This window comes from Choloepus didactylus, chromosome 9, assembly GCF_015220235.1.
Source record: "Choloepus didactylus isolate mChoDid1 chromosome 9, mChoDid1.pri, whole genome shotgun sequence".
Classification (NCBI taxonomy): domain Eukaryota; kingdom Metazoa; phylum Chordata; class Mammalia; order Pilosa; family Megalonychidae; genus Choloepus; species Choloepus didactylus.
Genome location: NC_051315.1, coordinates 126,257,895 through 126,275,640, shown reverse-complemented (window position 1 = coordinate 126,275,640; position 17,746 = coordinate 126,257,895). Strand labels below are relative to the sequence as shown.

The following is a 17,746-nucleotide window of genomic DNA, read 5'->3' as shown; positions in this document are numbered from 1 at the left end:
GCTGCTCGCTTCCTGCCCTCCCCACCCCAGGAGGGCCAGCTGCAGCCCCAAAACAAAGCCAGCACCTGGAGATCTGTTTCAGGACGTTTTGGAACCAAAATAACTTGAAGGGCGGAAGTGGTTCTGACCTCTGGGTTCAGGGCTTGGTTTCTCTCTCCTCTCTGACTCTCCCACCCACATGGTTCCAAAGGTCATGCCTATTAACATCCACCCGGACTCGGGGTGTCCTGTGGTCAAGCGATGCAGGAACCAGCAGCTTCCGCTCATGGTCCGCCCAGCCTCCAGCAGGCGGGAAAGGGCCAATCCTTGTCCAGGCTCTCGAGGGGAGGCGAACCAGAGCCCAGCTTTGGGGCTTTAGAGGCAAGGGTGGGGGGAAGGCTCCGAGAGATGATGGAAAGCCATAGACCTCTGTGAGAATGAGGTTAAGTTTAGCTTTCACACAGGACAGGTGTGCCTTGCAGGGTGGGGCAGTTAAGGAATTGGCAGAAGGTTAAAAAGACAAACTGTATCCATAGTCAGTCCCCCTGCTTATCCACCCACTATCTACTATCCTTGCAAGGTGGAGACTCAGAATAGAGGTTCCCCAAATAGCCTTATAACCTGTTACCAAACTAGCCCAGACTGGCTCTAAAGAGGCCTGGGCATAACCATTATAGTCAGGGGTGGAGATTTGTTCCAACAGTTTCTAATGTTGCAAATTTGCACCGGAAATGTATTTCAAATGTTTCCAATTTTGGCAGGCTGCATGTTTCAAATTTGTGCGGGCTAGTTAGGCTTGTCGAATAGAATGTAACCTCTGGAGTATCCAGCCAATGGAGAAACAGGGGAGGGACTTGCGGTTAGGGGTAGGGAATAAATACTGCTGAGTCTATTGTTCTGGGCATCAACCCCACATTTTGGTTGGGCGCCCGTTCTTGCAAGACCGTGAATAAATTCTTTTCTCCTCCACAATCGGGTGAGCATTTATTCCTTTTTAGGAATAGTGCTTGTTTCTCACACGTCCCCAGAGGAGCGTGTGTCCTGACTATCCCTTTGCCTGGGTACCTTGAGAAAGGGGTGTGAGCTGCAGTGATACCAAGCTGTCCCCTTAGCATAGCAGGGAAAGGAATGAGAGGCTGGGTCTGACCCTGCAAACCCACAGGCCAAAGGCTCAGTCTTCTGCCTGTATTGTTGTTGTTGTTGTTATTATTATTACTATTATTATTTTATTATTATTACAGCTCCAGAAATGACTCTTCATCCCTGTCGATAGCCAAATACCTCAAACTCAATACACGCAAGTCCAAGCCATGCTTTGTCTGTGTGGGATCCTGTCCAAGATTCCCAAGGGGAGCCTCCCTGTCTAAAGCCCACTCCCTGGGACACCGTCAGCCTGGAATCCTGCTGAACAACTGCCCATATGGGGAACCTTCACGTACAGGGACCGCAGACCCAGGTCCAGCCCTTTTGGTCCTGGACGACACAATCCCAAAGGTGTACCCCATACATAGCCCCCTCTCCTTCACCCTCCTACCTGTCGGTGAGCAGGGTGAACTGTGAAAAAATCTCCAAACCCATCTTACCTTGCTCCCATAAAGCCTGGACCAGCGCCTACAAGTGCCCCGAGCCCCTCCATGGTGCCCAGGGTTGCTGCTGAGTCTCTCTGCCAGCTGACCACCAGCAGCAGGCCCCGGGCCACGTGGAGATTCAGGACAGGAGGGAAAGGGCCACAGATCCACCTCCATTATTGCCTCTTCCACACCTTCAGCTGCACCCTCTCCCCCTGCTCCTTTTTTGCTCAATCTCAATGAAACACACTAACTGAGAAGGTTTTCTGGGACACCCATCCCCAGGACTGGGCCCTGCCCTCCATGGCCCCAGGGTGTTGCCCCACCTGACCAGAGCTGGGCCCGTTGGATTCTCCTTCCCGGGAACTGGAGACCAGGACAGGAGAGATGTAGAGATGGGGAGAGTGTGATGCTAAAGAACCTAAATGGCACCCCCAGAGAGCAGGTCCATGAGCACGGGGCCTGGGACGCTGGGGCTTCTCAGACTTCGGCCCATCCCAAAGCAGGCAGCTTAGGTTCTGTCTTCAATTCAGTTCTCTGAGTCATTCCAGCATCTCTCCAATTCATTCCTTATTTCTTCTCTTAAATTGGCCAAATTTGGATTCGTTGTGTGCATTTCATAGAAAGTTAACTAACAACCCAAAGCCCAAGCAGGGTTTTGGGCCCAAAATTGGAAGCAGCCTTAAGAGTATGGCCTCCCTTCCCCAGGGACCCGAAGGCTGCAGCTCCTGTGTTAGTGACATCAGCTTCGCTTCCAAGCAAATCCGCCTGACTCACAAACAGAGGGTAGGATGGACAAAACTTTATTTCTGTGAAGAAGATTCACACTTCCATATTTAGTATAACTCTAAAGGGCTAACTTAGGGCTTTGCTCGTTGCACAGCTAACTACAGGTCACATCCTGGTGTCCTGGGCCACCACCTTCACTCGTCGTTGACGGCCTCCTCTTTCTCGTTCTTCCCTTCCTCGGCTTCTGCGGCATCTATCAGATTTTGGCGCGCAAACTCCTCAAAAACTAAATTTTCATCCTGAAAACTAAAATGAAACAGAGAACATTCTGCTCATTGCACATTCATGGAAGCTTAAGATGAAATCTCAAGCAAAACTGAAGATCTTCCATCTCCCTTTTGCAACAGTGGAACCAACCAATCAAGATTTTCCTACATCACAGAAGGGGGACCACATCTTTTTCCCCATAACTTGTCATTTAAAATCTCCTTATGAAACAAAAATAAGAGAAATATGAAGTCAATCATAGGTCAACAACGGACATGCTCTGTGTAACTATGCGTGCACACCTTTAGCACTAGGAAGCCAGAGGGAGGCTGGGGTCGGGGGGCTGAGCTGTTGGGACAGCATGGGGTGTTACCAGGACTCAAAGGGGTCAGTGCTGGAGGAAGGAAGGGAGTCAGGGACGCAGGGAGACCCAAGGGCAGTGCTCAAGTGGCTCACCTTTCCTTTGCTGTGGCTGTAAGCACAGAATAAAGGAGAGACAGCAAGAAAGAGAGAGAGAGAGAGAGATCTATTAGCATAAATTCTGCAGCATAGCTATACCCAGAAATCTCTTCCTCATTTAGATGACATTACTGTTTGAGGAATAAGGCGGCCTACTAGCCGCATGAAATTCATGTTACTGGCTTGCTTCCTGCCTCTTTGCCTTTTCCCACTTGGAGTGCTTTTCTCCCTGCATTTTAACCATCACTTCCTTTAAAAGGTGCCACAACCCTCACCTCCTCGACAGAAACAAGCCACAGCCTAGCCCCTAGGACGCTTGCTCTGAGTGGCCTCACTGGCTCTAAGGTCGCCCCTCTTTCTGACCTTCTCTTGAAGTGTTCCCCAGGCCCCACCTAGAGCAGAGGCACCGCATGCTGGTAAAACGTGCCCTCCCCGCCCACCGCGAATCTTCTCATCAGACTCAATCCCCGCACCACCAATACCCGCGTGGTTGGGGTTGCACTGAAGTTTGAGGACCACTGACTAGCATCTCAATTTTCAATTCCTTCATTAACACATTGATCTTTTGGGGGAAAGGAATGCTTTTATGTGTGTTTTGTAGCCCCAGATAAATTGCTATTACTTTGCATGATTTTGTTCTAGTTTTAGCTTTCTGCCCACCGACTACAGTGCTGCAGAGTGGTGGGACAGCAAGCCACTGCTTCTGTCTCTCCTGCCTACCCAGAAACCAGCACTGGGGTGACTGGGGTTGGGGGCAAGGTGGTGACCATGGGCTGCTAACCACATGGCACCCAAAGGCAGTTTAACTCATCGCAAGCTCCTCCTGGGCAAGAAGTACCCTGGAGCCTCACAGCACTAAGTGAAAAAATCACAGTAACTGGAAACATCAGCCTTGAAGAAGCAGGAAACAGGATGGAATCAAATCAACACCCCTGGACTCGGCATAGATGCTCCTGACAGATGTTAATAAGAACTTGGTGGCATTTCTATGGACTTATTTTGTACTAATTATTTGGCCCCTGGCCCTGGCAGGGTTTCTTTTTTAATACATTTTTATTGTGAAATTTAACATATATACAGAACAGTGATAACTTTCAAAGTACGATTTAACAAGTAGTTAGAGAGCAAATTTCAAAGAATGTTATGGGTTACAGCTCCACAGTTTCAGTTATGTCCTTATTATGAAATATAAGACATATACAGAAAGGTGATAACTTTCAAAGTACAATTTAACAAGTAGCTATAAAGCAAATTTCAAAGAATGTTATGGGTTATAGATCCACCATTTCACTTATTTCCTTCTAGCTATTCTAATACCCTAGCATGTATAGATGTATAGATAGATGATAGATGATAGATAGATAGATAGATAGATACTCAGTATTCCTAATCCTTTGTTAAATCCTATCTTGTCTGTTGCTACCCCTTTCTCTAGTTTAATTGCTTTCCCAATCTTCAGGGGTGTCTAGGCAGAGACCACCCTAACTTGTTCATACTGAAAAGGAGTGTCGACATTATGGGAAAGGGGCTGCATCAGGTTGATGTTCTTGAAGGGGCCGTTGCCTCTGGGTTTGGAGACTTATCTGGCATAGGAACACTCTGGAGGATTTAAGTTTCTGAAAAATATACTTAGTGATTGAAACTTTTATAGAATCTCAGATAGGGACCCAGGTATTTGGGGACTACTGTTGGTTCGGGACTGGCATACTGTGGCCATTCAGGATGTCTAGCTGGAGTCTGCATAAGAGTAACTCCAGGATAGCCTCTTGACTCTATTTGTAATCTCTTAGCCCCTATATCATTATTTTGTTACCTTTTTTCCCCCTTTGGTCAAGAAGTCCTTTTCAATCCCTCGATGCCAGGGCAGGCTCATTCCTGGGAGTCGTGTCCCACGTCCTGGCTTTTTAGCTTCAACCCCAGCTTTCTCTGCTACAGGTCTGCCCACCTACTTCAGGCGGATAAGATGTGAGCCCACATTTGCGAATGAAGCTTGGGGGCTCATAAATCTTTGGAAATCAGAATTTTGTGACCATGGAATGATTTGTCCTAAGCCTTCCTCCCTGAAATCTCCTGGTACAAAAGCTCATCATTTAGTGTTGACATTGCGATGGGTTCAATTCAAGGACATAACAAGAGAACCATAAGAATATTGTACATGGAGGTGGAATAACCCCACCGTCCCAAATTAAGTCATAAAGTCTATTCAGAGCTCCAGAATATACCCCAAGATAAACTTATGACATGTCTTCAGGGGATCACCTTTTAAAATGTCCTTTTAAGGGACCAGAAAGCATGTCAATCTCACAGTTTAAAAACAACAACAACAACAACAACCAAGTGTTTTAATGAGAAAAGAATAAATGAATAAGGAACCGGTGGCTTGATCCTATTTTTCTCCCACGGGAAGGTTTTGGCAAAGTGCACTGAGGATTTGAATTCAAAATATTTGGAAAAAATATCTTGAGATGAAGAATTTTTAGACAAATCCCAACGTGAAGATGGGGATTCATTCTAATTTTTAAATGCCGTTTCATCATCAATATAGAAAAGCTACTTATAAAGCATGAGAAAAATAATGTGTCTTGTTTATGTCACTTTTCCTTAAAATTTCCACTTAGTCATATAACTATGGAGAGTTACCAATGACGAACCCATTCTTCGTTCATTTCTACTAAGCCACCTTAACACACAGTGGAGAATTTTTCCTCGGAATTTCTGATATTGACACTACATTATTTTTGCTGCTTTGTTTATTTTTATTAAAGCGCTTTACTGAGAAATAACCATACCATACACTTCACCCATTTACAGTGTGCAGTACATTGGTTTTCAGGATGTTCACAGAGTTGCACAACCAATACCTCATTTACTTTCAACATCTGCCAATGGATTTACAATTGAAATGAGCCGAGGTTTCAGAATGGAGCCAGACCCTCTTTATTAGCACACTATACTCTCATCACAATCACCACTGCCAAAATCATAAACATGAGGCCTTCTGTGTCCAATTGAAATGCAAAAGCCTCAAGCTCTCAAATTCATTTTCACCTAAACCATCTTTAAATCTAAATCCAGGTCTGTAGAGAGCAGAATCACAGCTTTTAATTCATTCCTGATAAAACTTAACTGAATAGTCCCTGGTTCAAGGGTGAGGATGCTACATCCCCCACCCACTTAGTTCCCTAAGTGGACCAGCTACCCGGCCCTGTAACACCCCAGGTGCTCTCCTTTCTGGGCAAGGCTAGTCATCTTGCAGATGAAATGGAATCCTGTACACCTGGCCATTCCCATGCTCGGTGATGTATGCAAGAAAGACCAGGAAAGACTAAAAAATAAATCTGCAAGTGGGCAGGGGAGGGACTGACCTGGGTCCTCAGGCTGGGGGTGCATGAGGCGGAATGGCACCTCGGTGGCCACTTCACTACAAGAAAAGAAGAATGCAGACTGGTGAGAACACATGCACATGCACAAAATTATAAATCACGCAGCGAGGAGCTATAGCTGCAGAGATTCACAAAAGACTCCCAGGCCCAAGTCCAAAGGACATTCAGTGGAACTGAAGGGAAAAAAAAAGAAATCAGAAAGTGGTCAAGCAGGAGTGTGAAATGTATCCCAAGGAATGGGTGGTGGAGAAACTGCATTTACACAAGGCCCAGGCAGCGAGTGTTTCTTAGGTTCCCTGTGCTCCTGCTATTAGTTGCTGTGACATGGTATTGTGCAGAGAAAAGGAATGAAATCCTGGAGAAAGAAGAGTTAATTTTTTCCCCAAAAGTATGCTATTTTTCATATTTAAAAATCTATGTCAGAGAACCTAAGATGGCAGCTGAGACAGGGCAAAAAAAACACCTCCATGAAAAATACTAGACAGAAGCCAGAAAGTGACCCAGAACACCAGTTCCAGTGATGCACCAGCCGGACAAGGTCTGCTAAATTCACAGGGACTGTGCATTTGGTGAAACCGGGAGTCTATGTTCTAAAACGAGTGAGTGAGCCGGCTGAAAGTCCGGTGGCCGCACTGCGGTGTGGGGAAACTGTGGGTTGGCATTTGGAGATGGACTAGTTCTTTTAAAAAAAAAAAAAAAAAAAAAAAACCTGGGAGCAGCTGTGGATACGGTGGCGAGAACCACGCAGTGAAGTGCAGCAGGAACGGGCTATGCCAATGCCTCAATATCTGGCGTGGAAGATAGCCCTTCCCACACCTGCTGCTAATTGTCTCGGAGCCAGGAGGGCAGAAGGGAGCCAAAAGGAGGAAGAAACCGTGACCCTTGCAGCCATCTTCCCGACAGGCTGGGGACACTTCTGCCCGGGGCCGGAGCCATAGCCCAGAGCCATGCCAAGGGTTCCAGTGTGACGGGGAGTGTTTCCTGCAGCACACGCACATGCCACAATATCAGCCGTGGACAGTGGCCTTTAGTGCACTCACAACTAATTGTTCTGGAGCTGGGAAGGCAGAGCTGTGCAAAAAGGAGGAAATTAACATGCCCCATTCAGCCATCTTTACAGCAGGCTGGGAACACCCCTACATGGGCTGGTGGCCCAGGGCTTCCCTGGAAGGCCGGCGTGCACTTATGATGTGGCACAGACTTCCCTCAGCAGAGGTCCTGGAAGAGCATAGCTGAGAAGGCGGACCCGCTCGGAAATCCCAGGGACCCTACGCTAATACCAAGGATTTGTGGGTCAGCGGCAGAGACAATCTGAGGCAAGACTCAAATGAAGGCTTAGACTCTTGCAACAGCCTTAAATCTCCAGGAACACCTGGGAGGTTTGATTACTAAAGCTGCCCTGCCTCCCTCAGACACACTCAGACACACGCCCCACATTCAGGGCGGACAGCACCAACAACGCACCAAAACTTAGTGCACCAACTGAACCCCACAAGAATCAGACCCCCACACACCACAAAGACAAAGTCAGGGAGAACTGACTTAAGGGGAATAGGTGACTTGCAGATGCCATCTTCTGGTTAGTTAGAGAAAGTGTACGCCACCAAGCTGTAGATCTGACAAATTATAGATTGGTATTTTTCATATCCTGAAAGAACCCTATCAAGTAAAGCAAATGCCAAGAGGCCAAAAACAACAGAAAAATTTAAAGCATATGATAAAACCAGACAATATGGAGAGCCCAAACCCAAATACCCAAATCAAAATATCAGAAGACACACAGTACTTGGAGCAATTAATCAAAGAACTAAAGACAAACAATGAAAGCATGGCACAGGATATAAAGGACATGAAGAAGAGCATGGCACAGGATATAAAGGACATAAAGAAGACCCTAGAAGAGCATAAAGAAGAAATTGCGAGAGAAAATAAAAAAATAGATGATCTAATGGAAATAAACTGCTGACCAAATTAACAAGCTTCTGGATGCACATAGTACAAGACTAGAGGAAGCTGAACAATGACTCAGCATCCCTGAGGACCACAGATTGGAAAATGAAAGAACAAAAGAAAGAAAGGAGGAAAAAATCGAAAAAATTGAAATAAATCTCAGGGATATGATAGATAAAATAAAATGTCCAAATTTAAGACTCATTGGTGTCCCAGAAGGGAAAGAGAAGGGTAAAGGTCTAGAAAGACTATTCAAAGAAATTGTTGGGGAAAACTTCCCAAACCTTCTACACAATATAAATACACAAAGCATAAATGCCCAGCAAACTCCAAATAGAATAAATCCAAATAAACCCACTCCGAGACATATTCTGATCAGACTCTCAAATACTGAAGAGAAGGAGCAAGTTCTGAAAGCAGCAAGAGAAAAGCAATTCACCACATACTAAGGAAACAACATAAGACTAAGCGGCCACCATGGAGGCGAGAAGGCAGTGGCATGACATGTTTAAAATTCTGAGAGAAAAATTTCCAACCAAGAATACTTTACCCAGCAAAACTCTCCTTAAAATTTGAGGGAGAGCTTAAATTTTTCACAGACAAACAAATGCTGAGAGATTTTGCCAATAAAAGGCCTGCCCTACTTCAGATACTAAAGGGAGCCCTACCAACAGAGAGACAAAGAAAGGAGCGAGAGATAGAGAGAAATTTAACAGACATATATAGAACATTACATCCCAAATCACCAGGACACACATTCTTCTCTAGTGATCACAGATCTTTCTACAGAATAGACCATATGCTGGGACATAAAACAAGCCTCAATAAATTTAAAAAAAGTTGAAATTATTCAAAGCACATTCTCTGACCACAATGGAATACAAATAGAAGTCAATAACCATCAGAGACTTAGAAAATTCACAAACACCTGGAGGTTAAAAATGAGGGGGAGATGAAAACATACCCGGATAATCAAAAGCTGAGGGACTTCATCACCAGTAGATCAGTCCTATAAGAAATGCTAAAGGGAATTGTACAGGCTGAAAGGAAGGGACACGAAACAATTGACTGAAACCACGTGAAGAAATAAAGATTTCCAGTAAATATCACATGGTAAATATAAATACAAATACTATTGTAGTTTGGTTTGTAACTGAACTATTTACTTCCTACAGGATCTAAAATACATAAACTGTAATGATAAATCAGTGGTTTTGGACTCAATGTAAAATATGTAATTTTTAACAAGAACTACATAAAGGTGGGGGAATGGAGGAGTATAGGAACATAGTTTATGTGTCCTATTGAAGTTAAGTTGGTATCAAAGAAAAACAAGATTGTTATAGATTTAAGATGTTAAATTTAAGCCCCATGGTAAACACAAAGAAAGTATCAGAGAATATGACCATAGAGATGAAAAGTAGAGTATGGGTTACGAGAAGTGGGGGAAGGGGCAATGGGGAGTTAAGAAATAAGTGTAGGGTTTCTGTTTGGGGTGAAGGGAAATTTCTAGTAATGGATGGTGGGAAGGTGATGGCATTGCAACATTCTAAATGTGATTAATCCCACTAATGGAATGCTAGGGAGGGGTTGGAATGGGAAGATTTAGGCTGTAAATATGTTTCCACAATTGGGAAAAAAAAAAAAAAAGACAGTCTAAATAGATAATGATAATTAAATGCCAAGGATGATCCTGGATGGGATCTGAGGATGGAGGAGAGGAGGCTCAAAGGGACACAGATGGGACATAAGAAAAAAAAAAGGAAATATAGAATGTAAGCTTTGTATCAATGTTGAATTTCTTGAACTTCTTAGCTGCGCTTAATGGGATTGCATAAAAGAATGTTCTTGTTCATGGGAATTGTATATGTGAATTATAGTGTTTGTTCAAGGATGTGTGCAGCTTGCTCTCAAATGTTCAGAAGACAGAGCAATAGATGATGGATGATAGGGAGGGAGGGAGGGAAACAAAGAAATGGTGGTGTGACAGGATGTTAAAGGTGGTGGATCGGGGTATCAGGGGAGGGGGTTGGAGTATGCTGGAGTTTTGTGTATGGGGTTTGTATTGTTTTTGCAACTGTTCTTGTAAGTTTGAATTTATTTCAAAATAAAATTAAAAAAAAATCTGTGTGAGGGCTGGTGTGTTGTGGGGCAGGGCACATGGTCACTTGCCAAAAGCAGAAGAGAGGTGAGCAGAGGGCACAGAATTCCAAAAACTAAACTGCTTTGGGACAACTTGTGATCTTTACAAAAAGAAGGAAGAAAAGGATCAGGAAGGAAACAGAAGGGAAATCCGGACAAATGAAGAATGGAAAGATTAGGGGAGAGGTGAAGAAAACAAAGATCCCTCCTTGCTTCACCCAGGACCCACTGCCTCCCACTGGCTGGGTTACCCCTTTAGTCAAAGCACATCTGTTTACAACAAAGCCACCCTGGTCAGCCCCAGGTGCCCACAGGGCCCAGGTGCCCACAGGCCATGAGCTGCAGGAGAGGGAGAGATGATTGGGGTTGGGGTGAAGGAGAAGGTAAGGTCAATGCCTGCCACTGTCACTTAATTTGCCGCTTCTTTGTGCCTGATCTAAAAGGCAGCCCCGCTGAGCGCGCCAATTTCCTGGGTGTGGTTGTACAAGTGTCTTTGCCCAGGTGTAAGCCTAGCAGCCATCTCAAAGAACCCCCCACCCCCACCCCAGCCGCTCACCTGTGAGCCCAGGTGTTAAAGGTGCTGCATCCCAGGGCAGTGGGTATCACTTCATAACCCTCTGAGCAGAACTGCCTGGAAACCTGATCTCACCAGATGCTGGCTTTGGACCCCAGGTTTGCCAGGGAATCAGGAATCAGGCAGAGAAGAAAGGTGAAGAGGCTTACCTGGAGGTGAGCTCTCCCAGAAAGCTAGGAAACACAAAAACAAATCCAACTGTGGTCACCGTCCCCCAACAGTAATGTGATATTATTTCCATTGTTTAGAGCAGGACAAGCCCTAGCACTCATGTCTCTGACTAACTCACAATTTCAGGATCCTTGCAAAGCTCTTAATGTTCACCTAACACTTTCTTTTTACTCATGATTTCTTTTTCTCAAGGGAATTCGTTAAAAAGAGGCAATCACTTAAGCTTAAGCCCTAAGGTTGAAGAGTCAACGGCAGGATCAGGTAACTGTGAAATAACCTGTTTTTCATTGATCTTGACCGTTAAAAGAAGCTCCTCTGTGTTTATAGATCCTCTCAGGGAAATGAAAGGAAACATGAACCATTTTGAAAAAGACAACATAAACCCTGTATTAACAAAATATGCAAAATAGACCTGTGGTCTACTTTGCCACCCCAGCCAAATTTCGGGGAACCCTTCACCTATTTAGAAATATGGGACAGGTACAGGCCCTTGGCTTTCGGGGTCACCCAGGTCAAAAGCCAGAGCCTCTGGCAATGGAATTTGGAAAGGAAAACAAGAATTCAAGAGCTTTTCCCTTTTGCTGAGATTAAAGAAATCGGAGAAACTCTTTTTACCAAAAATGGAAAACCCTTTTCTCAGAACTCTGTGTGTGCAAAGGAGCTTCCCAATCCTGTAATTATAGCAGGTAGACCAGGGAAGGGACGGTCCCCCCTTTGTGGATGGGTGAACATCTGCTGAGAGCTCGTTTTACAGCCACCGTTCTTTTCCAAAGGACAGCCTCACATGAAACTGGTTTTCTTTGCTATATTAAAGGAAACCTCCACTGCCTGAGCGTATGCACAACTATTTTTGCAAAGTTGTACGAATAGAGTGTGTATCTCCTAGTCTGCTTTCTACCTTCTCCACTTAGCATTGTATGAGACAGAATTGTGAAACTTTACAGATGTGGTCTCTCCAAAACTCCACTTGGTAATCTGTAGAATTTGTGGACCTTCCCTTCCTTTGTGCCTCCCACTCATTCAAAAAGGAACCCTGGAGACCGTGGAAGGCCAGGACAGAGCAGATGGCGGACTGGCCTGGGACACTTACCCGGACACCGTGAGCTTCACCTTGACCTGGTAAGATACCAGGATTCCCAGGACGGTCCGGTCTATGCCTTCCTTAATGCTGCCCAAGGAGAGCCGGGGAAAACAGAGACCACATGAATGACCCCTTCCACCTCCCACCCATGCACGCCATCCAGGAGTGACCCTCCAGGAATTGGTGAACTCATTCAATCAATCAAGCTGTCAAAATCCTAGCACTGTACAGATATGGGGCAGGGAGAATTCCTCTCGTGCATCATAGCATGGCGTTTTCTCCTCCAGAAGTTTGAAGAGGGCAATGTGTCCCTCCTCCTTCCCCATGCCTCCCTCATGCCCTCCCCATGATACTCATGGATCTGGACATCCAGCTGGACACCCTGTCCACCTCTCTCCCACCTGCCATAACGACCCATCCATGGCAGGACACCAAGTCCTCCCACATGCTTGTCCTATCTGGGTTATCTCAAAAGCTTCTCTCCCCCATGCCAGGCTCCTTCCTGAGCTCTTGCCCACCGCACTGGGGCACAGCTGGCAATCGGTGATCTGGTCTTTGCCTGCCTTTGCCACCTCATATTCCATATGCCAACCTCACCAGACACAAACTGCCCCAGAATGCACTCCTCCCCCTTTCCTGTCCCCAAAGACCCCCTCCTTTGGGAAGCCTTCCTGCCCACCTGCCAAGCAGCACTGGCACCCTCCTTGGCACCCCACTCAAAGGACAAGGCCGTGGACGTCCGTCAGCCCTGATCCCAGGGGACTGGCACTGTTCTCATCTTGTGTCCCCAGCACCTGCTGGCACTGACTGAGGGTTCAGTAAATGTTCATGTGAAGGAATGGAAGTGTGAGAGACCATTACATATGCCCCAGAAAGAGTGGAGTCTGACAAGTAATTTCCTCTACAGAAACTTCATTTCCAGATTCTACTAATAAGTGTTGAGTTCCAACTATGTGAAGGCACCATGCTGGGCATTTTAACATAAGATTTTTATCTCATGTAATCCAATGTGTTTTAGGCTGTCCAATAATAGAAACTAAGATATGAAAAAAATATCAAACTTAAAAATACTAACTAAAATAATGTGATCAGTGGTAGAAGGCCTGGGGAGGGGCTAGGGGAGATGCCCAGCCCAGTGCCCCCTGATGGGAGGCACCACAGACATGTGCTTCCGGGACCACGGTGCCTCCTAGAAGAATGCCGTGCCAGCTCACTGTGCCTGGGGCTCCATTAAGAGGCCAAAAGCTTTATGTCTGCAACTGTGGAATGCAGCCAAGCACTGGGTAGAGAGGGGTGGCCTCCAAAGGGAAAAAAAAAAAGGATGCAAGCCTGAGACGCCAGCACTTTGCATGGGACTGACTCTCTACCTTGTACTGAATCGGGCCCAAACGGAAGAGGGGAACAGAATATGCTTTTGTCACATGGGTGAAAACACCCAAGAGCTTTCTCCCCTGTCATCTTCCTTAAGTGGAAGATTCACATACACACACATACACACTCTTGCAGAGATTCTTGACCCAAGTTCTGCTGTGGTTGTCACTTTCAAGGGCCCTAAAAGGCAGCCCTGAAGTTGGGAGAGAAACAAGGAACCCAGGGTCAGGAGCAGACTTAGCTTTGCCATTAACCAACTGGGTGACCTCAGGTGAGTCTGTCACTATGGCTGAACTTCAGTTCCCTTATCCACAAATGACGATATATATGCCATCCTCACAACAGTGTAGAGACTTCTGCGTTTGTAAAATACTACATAAACCAATAAAACATTTTACAAATGCATTGGGCCATTATTGATATTATGATTTTATACTCTTGAATAAGTCGATCTAGGATATCCATTTCCCTGTTATTTTTGCCCTTAGAGCTTTAGGATTGTGCTTTAGAAGCTAATACAATTTGGCTGATTATCCTCCAAAAATCTTTTGGCTCCCACAATCTGACCTTCTGCCACTGTTCTTTGTCCCCCCATATTTTAATCTCAGAGAATGTGTGCTCCTGGGCTACCGGGACGCAGGCTTCAAGCCACACCTGCCCCTTCCCGTGGGATCCCCCAGAGGTGGTCTCGCTGGGGCCACAGAGGGAGCCCCCAGAACATCACATGGGAAATGGTGACAGTGTGGGAACACGTGCCTGGGCAGTGGCTCCCACCCAAACCCTTGAGGTTCACCAACAGACACATTCTCCTGGAATGGAGCCAGAAGATGCAGCAACGGGTATCTAATCTGCTGCCTAAATTCACCCAGTGTTTTACTGAGTGGGGCTTATTCTCGTTTAAGTTGAATCAACATCTGCAGCCATCAGGACCTCCTGTTCTTTTACCATTACTGTCGGAAATTAATAAATGAATGAATGCAGCCAAGTACATTATTCAGTTAATATGCATTGGACACTATGCTAGTTAATAATGCTTTTAAAAAGTGATAGCTGACATTTCTTGAGCACTTATTATTACTGCTTTATAAGGTCACTCCCATTTAACACATGGGAAAACTGAGGTTCTCAGAGAGCTCAGATCATTTACCAGGTTCACCCAGAGGGTAGGAAGTGGAGCTGGGGTTTGGTGCACAGCTGGGTCCAGAGGTGGCAGCTGTAACCACCACATCCAGTCACTAAGTCTGCATCCTGCTCCGCAGAGCCCAGCCCTCCACCCTGCACAAGCAGCCTCCGAGCTCGGATGTGAGAGGGGAAGGGGGAGCAGAGCAGGGCCAGCCCCATCGCAGGGGCCAGACCGCGCCCGGGACTCACATGGTGCTGGACGCGAGGTTGGTGTCCTCATGCTTGATCTTCCCATCCAGGGCAATGCCCCGTCTCTCTCGATTGTTCACCAGCAAGGGCACCAGTGTCAGTGTCTTCGTCAAAGTGCTGTTTGGTGGCACTTTTTCCCTGGAGGAAGAAAAACAGAGAGGAGAGTTGGTCAGTTGTCAATTCTCACCATAAAAAAGCCACCATCAACTCCACAAGACTCTATTTGCTGACAAGCATTTTTCCAGGATTGAAGTTCCCTGCAACCCATCGAAAAGATCAGTTCAGGTTTGAAAAAGCTTACGAGAAGCAGAACATTATCAGTTAAACCTCAGAGAAGGCTGGCAGCAACAGAACGTTTCCTCAAGCCCCCAACCCTGAATTTCTAGAAAGTCCTACATTGAATGAGACCAACTGGCCCAAGGGTCAGAGAACCACACACAGTCTCCTCCTGGATGCTGTGAGCTCCGCAGTGGGCTGTGCCAGCATCAAGACCAGGCTAGAAATTCTCCGGTCACTATAAGGAGCCCAGTGTGTGACTGGGGTGGTGGGCGGCTGGGAGGGGCAAGGCAGGGTCCTCTGGGAACCATGCACACCAGACTGGTGTGGGTTCAAAGCAGCGCACATGCTCTTTCTCGACCACATTGTCTCTATTGTTGGCAGGGCACTGAGTTTCCCAACACCTGGGAGATGGCACCTGTGCCAAAGGGCAGGACCGTGCTCGAGCTGGTGACGGGCAGCACCTCCCAGCAGCCTCAGATGTGGGCTCTGCCTTCTGCACATGCACCAGGTGTTGCTGGGAGCTGTCCATGCTGCCTCTTGCCTGTTTTACAGACAGGGAAGTGTGGCCACGCTCCTTGGCACGCTCTCTGTCCTTACTCTAGGCCAGGAGGAGTCAAGGAAGGCCCTGGGAGCTCTGCCCAGGAGCCAGCCTCAGGGCCATTTCCTTGGTCTGTTTGGGGCAGGCCAGAAGTCTGAAATGCCAGCCCCAGAAGATCTTCCCTCCTGAGACCTGAACTTTTCCTGGGGAGCTCAAAGCAGCTGCCACCCTCCCACCTCCAGTGCATGCAGGAAGCTCCCGGGCGTGGCCTTCATAGAATTCGGCTTGAGCTGGAGCCCCAGGTGGCTGTCTCCTCCCATTGGGGCCCTGATGGAGCCTCCCTTCTCCTAAGGAGCGAGATTTGGGCAACAGCATGACAGAAGCAGAAATTGCACTTGTAGAGGTGACTGTTGTAGGAAGGGCCCTTGGGCTCTGGCTCAGGTGATGGTCTTTCCTGCTGCAGGGCTTGCCAAAGGACTGTGCAAGGGCCCTGGGGCCAGCTCGGCCACTTCCCAGCACCTCCATGCACTGTCCTAGAATGGTTCTCAGTTTCCTAGGAATCATTTGGTTCAAAATGTACTCAAGGCCTGAAACGAGGACAGATAATGGGGAAAACACAGGCTCAGACCATTTGCCCCCATCATTGCTGAGCAAATGCCAAAAGGCAAACCAGGGCTGAGAAGCCCAGGGCACAAGGATGGGCAAGGAAGGACCCTAAAAGGTCAGACAGACCCCGGGCCTGGCACAAAGGGGCCAGGGGCCTGTCAACAAGTTTCGGTTCCTTCCTGCTTCCCTACCCTGTGGACCTACAATTAAACTTAACCTGAATCTGTTTTGAGCAATAGTTGACCCCAAAGTTGCCTTTTAACTATTATGTAATGTTATCCTGCTGAATCAGTTCATCTTTCCTGACCAGCCCCCTTCCCCTAACACTGGTAAGATCTTCACATGCTTAGAACATGCCAGCTAGACAAGGGGGTAAAACCTTCCAACGCTGTCCTCCAAAGGGGCAGGGATTTAACCCCTAGAAGCCCGTGTATTAAACGAATTGATCTCACTTTCAGCAAGAAGCCTAACTGGGCAGGTCTCTCACTCCAGCACGAAGGAGCCGGTGCAGGATTCCCACTTGTTTTTTATTCTTCTAAAGGAACACAACGGGCTAAGAATTGATGCATCATTCAAACCCAGTTGTTATTGGTACAAGATTTTCAAATTGGTGAGATCGAAATATGGAGAACCTGCATCAGTCAGGGTTTGAGAGAGAGAGAGAGAGATTTTAAAGAATTGGCTCACATGATTGTGGGGTGGCAAGTCTGAAATCTGTAGATGTGTAGGCAGGCTGGCAGGCCAGGAGTTCAGGAAGGGTTGATCTATTTTGCTTTGGGAGACCTCAATTGTTGCTTTTAAGGCCCTCAACTGATGGGCTAAGGCTTGCCCATATTATGGAGGGTCATCTCCTTTGCTTACACTCAGTGGATTGTAGATGTCAATCACAACTATAAAACACCGTCACAGCAACATCTAGACTAGTGTTTGACCAAACAACTGGGCACCATAATCTAGTCAAGTTGACACATAAAATTAATCACCACGGAATCCCAGCCTGGGCTGACAGATCATTTGATTATCTTTGGGGTGGGGGATGGAACAGTATCAAATTCCTAACAACTCTTTACAAGGCTAAATAGTAAGTCTGCTGTGCCCATTTGTGACATTTCAATCTTCATTTCTCTCATCTTCATCTTTCTTTAGATTGGACTGATTTCTCAGAACTCTTGGGAGATGGGTGAGGGGAGATGGGGCTAAGGTAGAAATAGAGTTAAGATATAACTTCTTTGCTACAGCCCTTGAAGTAAGAAAATGGGAAGGAAGTGAAAAGCTGGG

General features: G+C 46.5%; 1 protein-coding gene across 1 annotated transcript in view; it reads right to left on the bottom strand.

Moving 5' to 3' along the window:
• Positions 1-2,405: 2,405 nt before the first annotated feature.
• The window catches only part of SAG (S-antigen visual arrestin), a 38,291-nt gene continuing 22,950 nt past the window's right edge, over positions 2,406-17,746 (bottom strand). The window contains exons 10-15 of the mRNA XM_037849497.1: positions 15,046-15,183; positions 12,313-12,390; positions 11,201-11,224; positions 6,368-6,423; positions 3,000-3,015; positions 2,406-2,582 (exon numbers count right to left, since the gene is read on the bottom strand). Of these exons, the coding sequence (XP_037705425.1) occupies positions 2,471-2,582; positions 3,000-3,015; positions 6,368-6,423; positions 11,201-11,224; positions 12,313-12,390; positions 15,046-15,183 (424 nt within the window). The 3' untranslated portion in view covers positions 2,406-2,470. The remainder of the gene's footprint in view (positions 2,583-2,999; positions 3,016-6,367; positions 6,424-11,200; positions 11,225-12,312; positions 12,391-15,045; positions 15,184-17,746) is intronic.